Genomic DNA, 8,868 nt, shown 5'->3' on the forward strand with positions numbered 1-8,868 from the left:
TATAATTTATTTATATAATTAATTTTATTTATTATCAAAAAATGACAAGTAATGGAAATTATAGAATGTATTAGAATTGACGGTTCAATATCGGTTTCGAACCGAAACCATCGGTTCCGAACCGGGGCCATGAACCGGAACCGATGGTTTCGAACCATGGACGAACCGTCCTGTTACGGTTTCAGTTCAGGGTCCTTATATTTTCGAATCATGAACCGACGGTTCCGAACCGAAACCAGCGGTTCATGAACCGTGGCCAGGTCTACTCTCACGGTCTCACTTGAATGTTGACCATTTTCAAATTTCCAAATTAGGGTTGTAAACTTGTGATCCAATTGAGCCACTCTAGCCCGGATCGATGGTATTATGGATAAGCTCCCCCATTAAGCTTTCAGCTTGAGCCCAGGTGACTGATTCAAACTTGTATTATATATATAAATAATATATATAAACAATAATATCTCATTAGGGATGTTTAAAATTGACTAATTGAACCGATTGCTAATTTTTTAAGTCGAATCAAATTTTCAGTTTAAAAAAAATTGTAAACTAAAACCAAAACGATTTAAAAATTAATCAATTTTAAACTGAATCGATAATACCTATTAATCGAACCAAATTTTCAGTTAATCTATTTTAAACCAAATTCTAAATAATTATCACATTTTATTATTTTTTTCTTTTTCTAAATATATTTAAGAGAAATATTTATAAATTGGTGGGGGCTGAAAATCATATTCCTTTGTTAAATTTTCCCTAAATATTTTTATATTCTTGTTGTGGAAGGGAAGAATTTTCACTTATTGACCAATTTATCTATTGGGCCAATTTGTGGTGGTCTTATTATAACACAACAAATCACATCAAATTTTATGTTATATAGTTTAATATCATAGTTGTCTTGGGTTGTGATTTATGAATTTTTATGTGATATTCATAGATAAACTTTTTATTGATAAAATATAAAATAAGTATTTAATCTGTCTATATATTTTATATTGATCAGAGATAAAAAAAAATTTGATTAATTAAATAAATTATAAATTCTTTAAATTGTTAACATACATTTTGAATTATAAAATTTAAAAATAAAATTATAATAAATTATATATTTATAATAAATAATATATTAATAATAAGGCCAAAGGACTATTTCCCACCCAAGATATGTTGCAAAGCCAAGTATCCTCCATTTATTTATGAAAACATCAAATGTTCACCCATCAACAGTTAAAATTAACGGCAGTAAGAATAAAATCGTTATTTTCTTTATAATATTAAAAATAAACTAAAATATAATCTCTTTTTGCACCCCTAAACTTTCAAAACTAAAAGTTTCCCCCGGCCTAAGTTTTAAAAAGTGGTAGTTTCAGCCTAGGGTTTCTTTTGAAATCTCCGGCTCCATTGTCGATGTCCTCTCCCTCCCAAAGCATCTTCTACCTCCGACGGTCTCTTTCCTCCCATTTGGAGGCCTAATCAACGTCGAACATCCGATTTTCGTCTTCCCAAATGAAGACAGAGCTATCGTCTTTGTCTGGGAAGACGACCGTCTTTGTCTGGGAAGACGGCTCCCAGAGGTCTTCTTCTAGGAAGACGATCATCTTCCCAGACGAAGACAACAGCTCCGTTTTCGTCTAGGAGAACGAAGAGTTTTGTCTTCCCCGATGAAGCTCTTTGTCTTCCCCGATGAAGCTCTTTGTCTTCTCCGACGAAACTCTTCGTTTTCCATCGCTCTTTCGACATCGATCAGCCGTTTAATGGGAAGAAAGAGACCACCGGAGGGAGAGAATGCTTCGGGAGGGAAAGACCGCCTACAATAGAGCCAGAGATGACGCCGGAGATTTCAAAACAAAATTCTAGGTTGAAACTGTTATTTTTTAAAACTTAGGTTGAAAGAAATTTTTAGTTTTTTAAGTTTAGAAGGGGCAAAATGAGATAAAATTTCAAGAGGTTAGGGTTCCGTTAATTTTAATTGCTAATGAATGAGTATTTAGTGCTTTCATAGATAAAGGGGGACATTTGACATTGCAGTATACCTTGGATGGGAAATAGTCATTTGGCCTAATAATAAATTAAACTATTAAACCATAAATATTACACTTTAAAACACTAGTCTATAGTATTATTTTTTATTTTTTATTTTTTTTATATATATATTTTTTAGACCATATTGAATTACCCTGTAAACTAAACTCTTGAGCGTTTGATTTGGATAATATTTTATTACCAAAATAGAAAGATTACCTTGAAGATAGATTACTTAAAAGATTACTGGATATAAATGATTATTATATTTAATAAAATTTGATAGGTATAAATAATTATTATGTTTGGTTAAAGGTAATAAAATATTACTAGTAAATTATTTTACTTAAATGTCCGTAAATATAATTATTTTTAAATATTTTTCATATTATTTGTCATATTAATTAAAAATAAATTTATTTTTATCTTAAAAAATTAATAAATACTAATATAATTATAATAAAATTAAGATTAGTTTGGTAATCTTTAAATACTTAAGGTGAAGGTGGTAATCAGATTACCACCTATATTATCTGCTACGTCAGCATAGGTAATAAAAAATTACTGTAACCTTTTATTATTGATAAACTAAATAAGAGAATAAACGATATATTACCAAGGTAATCTTTAAAACCGATAACCAAACGCCCCTTATATGATCTGGTATGACTCACAAAATCGCGGGCTATGCTTTTTCGAGGGGCTGGGCCCGGCCATGCCATCCCTTATGTCAAGCTGCATGTGATGGCAAGGCCGACGATTACCACCTGCCTAGAATCTGGTTGCGTTAGTTCACAGAAATGTAAGAACGGAAAGAGTGTGACAGGAGCCAAAATGGAAATTTTCAATTGTAATGTAATTGAGTGCAATCCCTAAACCTCATCACCAATCTTTTTAATGGACTCACCAAATCCGACCAGCGATGACGGCGATGAACTCTTCTTCGACGCCCTTGACGACTTCGCTTTCTACGATTGCCTTCATACTGACCAATCTGATCAGTCCCCGTCGGAATCGAAAGATTTTCCCTCTTCAATACGGCGCCGTTCACTGTCTCGTCGCCGAAGTCAAATTCATCGAAACTTGAAGGAGAGTGAAATTATTTTCGAGAAAGGATCGGACTCGTCTGTGGACCGCGTTGACTCATCCCGAGTCAGCGATGAGAAGACTGATGAATCGACGGTAACTTTCGAAAATGATGACCCAGTTGGTGATTCTGTTGATTCGGCTGACTCAGAGTCTTCGAGTTTGCTAGTATATATGGCTGGGTTAATGATTAAAGCAATTTGGTTTCAGTTCAATTTGCTAATTATCTTCCTTTTATTTCCTATATCGATTTTGTCTTCTTTGTACATGCTTGTTATTGATCCATTTGGTACTATAAAGCGTGGAAGAGAGTATCTAATGCTAAAGTTTTATGATTTATGGAATTTGATCTCTGGCTTTGTTAGGCCTTCGATTCATGACCGGTTAAAAGGGCATGAATCCATATGGAAGCTAGTTTGGCGATTCGGTTGGGGCTTGTTCTGGTCTATTTATGTATGCTTCATGTTGTGTGGGCTGTTGCTGTTGGCAGTCGTGATTAGTGGATTTTTTATGAGGTTTTTGGTGGAGAAACCAATTCAAATAAAAGAGACACTGAATTTTGATTACACAAAAAATAGTCCGGTTGCGATTGTATCTATTCTGTCTTGTCCTGGTGTTTTCTGTGGCTTCAATTGTGAAGAGAAGAAAGAAGCTTTAAAGAGTTTAGGGTCTCGAGTTATACCGGTTGGTCATAAGTTGCAGGTTACTGTCATGTTGAAATTGCCAGAATCGGATTACAATCAAAAACTTGGGATGTTTCAGGTAAATATTTGTTGCAAAGCATGTGATTCCTTTTGGTTATGTGTTTTTTTTTTTTTTCCATCTTTCAATTAAGTTAATTGTCTTTAATCAGTCATAAGGTTTGTATTACTAGTAGTAATGACTTAGTCGTTTGCTCTATTTCATGCTTCAGCATTTGCTATGGTTCGAACTTCTTGTTTGCACTAAAGTTTATTTTAATCAGTATCAGATAAGAAAACTAAATTACTCGGGTGGAGGAATTTTAAATTTCCAGCTAATTAGTTGTTACTTTAGATTTCCCATATGTGCAAGATAATTTGGTTGCTTATAACTGCAACATTTCAATTTGTAAATTTGAAATAGTAGTCTCTCCTTGCAAGTTGCACTATCATATTATATTCAAAAGATTATTTCTTATAGAGGATGAAGGGGTCTTAGAAGAATATCTTAATACTTTGATATGGCTCTTATTCTGAAAGAATTTATTCCTCAGATTTTTAGATAAACCCAATTTTTTTTTTCTCCCTCATCTAAGTCAAGTTTCATGACTTCAGGTTGAAATTGATGAATGTTATGTAATGAGAATGAATACTAGATTATGATCTTGACAATAAGTTTTGGTTGTTGTGAAGATTAGCTAGAACCTTTGGAGAGAAATGACGGTTCATCATAACATCACAAAGGATATGGATCTTAATGCCAGATTACCTTAACATTATAGCACTTGCAGCACATGGACTTATGTGAACTTAACCACTGGTCTCTTTTTGTTAAGAAAACCAATATAAGTTGTCTTTTTTCTAATAAAAATAATTGTTTCATATTCCAGTACCACTAACACATCTACTTTGAATCTGTTCTTAATATGTTCTGTTTAGAACATGATACTTAATGTTATATGTAATCTCAAAGCCACTAATTTTAAGGTTGATTATTTCCTCTTTACTTTTAATGTCAAGCATTTTTGTTAGCTATCCTTTCCTTGTTCTTGAGATCTGTACAATCCATGTTCTGCATATTTTTGAGAATGTAGAAGATGAATGTTGCTCTGACTGATTTCTCTTTTTGCTTTGAAGGTCAGAGTAGAACTCCTTTCTGCTAATGGCAAATCACTTGCGAGTTCAAGCCATCCTTGCTTGTTAAAATTCAAAAGTGAACCTGTCCGTCTTCTATTGACTTTCCTTAAAGTTGCTCCTATTGTTGCAGGTTATGTATCGGAATCTCAAACATTGAATGTGAAGCTTACAGGTTTTATAGAAGGGGATATTCCTACTTCATGCGTAAAGGTGCAAATTGAACATCGAGCAGAATATGCACCTGGTGCTGGTATCCCTGAACTATATGATGCCTCCCTTATCCTTGAGTCAGAACTTCCATTTTTCAAAAGAATCATATGGTATTGGAAGAAAACCATTTTTGTATGGATCACCATTACATTGTTTATGACAGAGTTGTGCTTCACACTAATCTGTTGTATTCCCATTATTCTTCCAAGACCAAGACCAAGGGGTGGTTCTGCAAGTAATAGTGCCCATCGAAGTAGAATCCAGTCACAAACTTAGTTAAGGCCATGAGGCTTCAACAGAATCCGGTATCAAACTTAGTTAGGCCATGAGGCTTCAGCAAACTTGGTGAGATTGATGTTTGTAAAGATTAACATCACTCAGGTCATTCCTAACACATTCAGATTTGTTGTATTTTGATTTCTCACTTATTTGTTCATTCTTTTTTGCCACTATGTACATGTTTTTATGTTGTAGACTCAACACACTGTCAATAAAATAATCTACATGTTGGAAAGAGAATTTACTTGAGTATTTGATTATCATGTTCTTTAGCTCTTGTTTTTTTAGCTTGGCATGCAAATGGACAAAGTTCTTATATTTTAGCATCAGGTAAAGTTAATTCTGAAGAGACCATTTATGTGTGCCATTCACCTTTGAATTTTCAAGCTTGAAGACTTTCTTGACCTAAACTTAATTGAGTTTTGTAGGGTCTTATTATTCATCCTCCTTTTAAGTTTTCAATGTCACATGCACAGAATGAAATCTTTGCAGTACAATTTGGATTGGTCTTGATCATTTTCATAACAACTAGACAGAGTGGATTCGAAGTGAGTTGAGCTTAAATAAGGGTTAGCTCGAGTTTGGTTCGAATTTAGAACAATTAATTTAAGTTCAAAGTCACGCTAGCTTGAATGATAGACAATGATATTGGATAAAACAATAAGTTGTTGAAAAAAAAAAGTCAAAAAAGAGTTCTAATGAAGAATCTTTGACAAGCTCTGAAGTTAGAACTTCAGTTCAAATTTGATTCATTTAAGTTAAACATTAATTTGAACCCGAATTGGTTTAGATTAAATTCATCTTAAATTTAATCGATGTTTTCAAAAGGATTCACATGACTTGCGCATTCTTTTCAAATTTCTGTCATAAAGTGGATAATGCCCAATAAAAGAAGCATTCAACTCACCTCAACTTTCGAAATATGAGCTTTGTTCTAGGTGAAAGCAACCTGAGTCATGGGACTTGGGATACGATTTTGAACAACAAATTAGCTCATGAAAGAAAACCGTTCTTATCTTATCCATATGCCCATTCATCTTACACAATTTTCCTGTCATCCATATCACAAGTAAAACCGAAAGAGGCAATTTTCGTTTTCGCGTGTTACGACCAAGGATTCATGTTCATACTTCTTTCTTCAACCAATTTATTCCTTTGAATCTGCAATCTGATAGTGTTGAATCATGACTTTGGCTTAATTGTTGTGACAGGAATAACTTCATTTTTGGAACAAACAAGCTTAATCATAAGCTCGTCTGACCCGTTTCGAAAATTAATCAGTCGACACAAACCAACAAAAAGTGCACAACTGGAAGATCCATTTTGTTCAACTTTTCTCTTTGCGAAGAAATCTAAAATCATAAAACAAATGGTGTTTCCACAACACGTGGAAAGTAGGGGAACTGCCAAAATCTGCATACGGGTCAAAGATTACTGCAATTGAATGGTGTATTTTAATTCATTTTCAGCACAATTTAATAATAGGGCTGCAGGATCGGTCTTCGGTTCAAACGATAGCTTCAACTCAAGTTTCTCTAGCAACTTTGTCACCAATTCGAACAGATTTTTTGGATTCAAACAAAGTTCGAACCAATCTCTGTTTGACCTAGATTCAATTTGAATTCATCCTATAAAATTAATGGTGTATTTTCCTCATTTCATTAGTCTAAGACCACAATTAACAAAGGAATAATTAATGATAGCATTAGAGATTAGAATTGAAACAAATGATTAAAGGAAACACCAAATATAACAAGGTGCCACTTTATTTTACTTTTATTCTGTAATTAAACTCTTTAATTGAACTTTTAGGCATGATTCATGCTCTTTAGAAATGAAGAACTCTTTGTAATTTCCCGTAAGGACTTATCTGTGTACCTCACCGTATTGTACATCCCAGCCCCGGCAATTGCCCCAAGAACTGGTGCAATCATGTAAATCCATATACCCTTGTATTGGTTTGACACAATGGCAGGTCCCAAGCTCCTTGCAGGGTTCATTGAAGCTCCCGTTATTGGCCTGCACAAAACAGAAACTAATAGTTTACTTAAGCTGGCCTGTGCTAAGCTCCAATATGTGTTGAATATGACATGTTTAATTAGTTTGGACTGATTAATTAAGTTAATATACCCTGCAAACATCACATTAAGCAGCACTGTGGCACCGACAGCGAGCCCCGCAAGCTCTCCAATCTGCACGAGCACAGAATTATCAAAATCTTGTAATGTTTCAGCATATCATTGTCAATACAGATAAATTTAAAGATTAAGTCGTTGTCCATGTCATTGTTTTAACATCAAGAGTCATACATTTTGGTCTGTATTAGACTGATTCATATTAAAAAAACTTCACATATCTGAACTCCTATCTTGTTAAGCAAGTTAATTGGCTACCCTATTGGGTGACTCTGTATATCTAATCATAAAATTAGCAGAAATGATTTGGTGAGGTGAGAAGGGAGATGAACTGACCGCTCTGTTGTCAGTGGCAACTCCGGATACAACAAACATGAGGTAAAAAGTGATTATGAATTCAATCACAAAAGACTGCAGATCAGACCCAGACGGTGCTGTTCCTGCAAAGTAATCATGCTTCCCACGGAAGAGCAATCGAAGGGTTCCGGCCGCCAGTGTCGATCCAATAACTTGGGCTGTTATATAAGCTGGTACCTGGAACATTGAAGCAACATAAACTTGATAAACATTTTGATGTCAACACTGGCTGCAGGCATAACAGAAGTAACAGAAATAGACAAATAAGTTATTAATTAACATTATCTGAAAGGGTTTTCAAAGTTGTCTTGGTGGTGTGGTTTACCAAATTGATGAAAAATTTGCCTTGAGGCTTAAAGTATTGGCCAAGTTTTCACTCACCTGTTTCAACGGAAACCTCTTGCAGGTTGCAAAAGCAATAGTGACAGCAGGATTAAAATGGGCACCAGAGATATGGCCAACGGAGTAAACCAGCACCATCACCGCCAGTCCCCACACTATTGATATCCCAGGCAGTGTCACAATCTTTTCATTGTCCGAATTCACCACCACAGCCGCACAACCAGCAAAAATTAGAAAGTATGTGCCCAAAAGTTCAGCTATAATCTGCATAAGCATAACAAGCAACAAATCGATCACCCTCACAACAAATCCAAAAGCAAAGAAACTTTCCAATAAAATCGAGAAGGGCAAGAGTCTTTAGTCACCTTCTGAATGAAAGACACAGAAAATTGTAAGCTGAAGTCTCTTTTAGTTCTGCAGGCAGAAGGGCAAGGGGAATTTTCATCATCTTTAACGTTGACAGCGACTTCATTGCATCCATGGCTCGCAGCAGCCTCGGCCATATTGATAATGATCAAAAATGAACACAAAGATTGACTTTTAAAAAATTACAAGCACAGTTTGCGTCTGAAACTCAAAATAAATGATGTCCAATTTATGGACAACCGAAGAAAGAA

The 8,868-nt window shown here is 34.6% G+C and overlaps 2 protein-coding genes across 3 annotated transcripts; one reads left to right on the plus strand and one right to left on the minus strand.

Annotated features, from left to right (window-relative positions):
- The first annotated feature begins 2,718 nt into the window (after positions 1-2,718).
- On the plus strand, positions 2,719-5,657 carry LOC123219087 (seipin-2-like). Its single transcript, XM_044640819.1, has 2 exons — positions 2,719-3,873; positions 4,929-5,657. Exons 1-2 carry the CDS (start codon positions 2,923-2,925, stop codon positions 5,412-5,414), a joined length of 1,437 nt encoding a protein of 478 aa, XP_044496754.1. The 5' UTR covers positions 2,719-2,922; the 3' UTR covers positions 5,415-5,657.
- Positions 5,658-7,148: 1,491 nt separating this feature from the next.
- Positions 7,149-8,868, minus strand: LOC123219089 (aquaporin NIP1-2-like). 2 transcript variants are annotated; one of them, XM_044640823.1, is made up of 5 exons: positions 8,617-8,868; positions 8,291-8,515; positions 7,889-8,086; positions 7,548-7,609; positions 7,149-7,436 (listed from the first exon to the last, which is right to left on the minus strand). In XM_044640823.1, exons 1-5 carry the CDS (start codon positions 8,752-8,754, stop codon positions 7,226-7,228), a joined length of 834 nt encoding a protein of 277 aa, XP_044496758.1. In that variant the 5' UTR covers positions 8,755-8,868; the 3' UTR covers positions 7,149-7,225. The 2 variants fall into 2 exon arrangements, with proteins under 2 accessions (XP_044496758.1, XP_044496759.1); XM_044640824.1 differs by lacking the exon at positions 8,617-8,868 and having other exon boundaries at positions 8,291-8,521.

Source organism: Mangifera indica, chromosome 6 (genome assembly GCF_011075055.1).
Source record: "Mangifera indica cultivar Alphonso chromosome 6, CATAS_Mindica_2.1, whole genome shotgun sequence".
Taxonomy (NCBI): domain Eukaryota; kingdom Viridiplantae; phylum Streptophyta; class Magnoliopsida; order Sapindales; family Anacardiaceae; genus Mangifera; species Mangifera indica.

Coding starts and splice junctions, on each gene's coding strand:
- LOC123219087 (XM_044640819.1), top strand. CDS start 2,923: ATGGACTCACCAAATCCGACCAGCGATGACGGCGATGAACTCTTCTTC. Junction 3,874..4,928: donor AAAAACTTGGGATGTTTCAG/GTAAATATTTGT, acceptor TTTGCTTTGAAG/GTCAGAGTAGAACTCCTTTC.
- LOC123219089 (XM_044640823.1), bottom strand. CDS start 8,754: ATGGCCGAGGCTGCTGCGAGCCATGGATGCAATGAAGTCGCTGTCAAC. Junction 8,516..8,616: donor CTGTGTCTTTCATTCAGAAG/GTGACTAAAGAC, acceptor ATGCTTATGCAG/ATTATAGCTGAACTTTTGGG. Junction 7,610..7,888: donor TTGCCACTGACAACAGAGCG/GTCAGTTCATCT, acceptor GTGCTCGTGCAG/ATTGGAGAGCTTGCGGGGCT.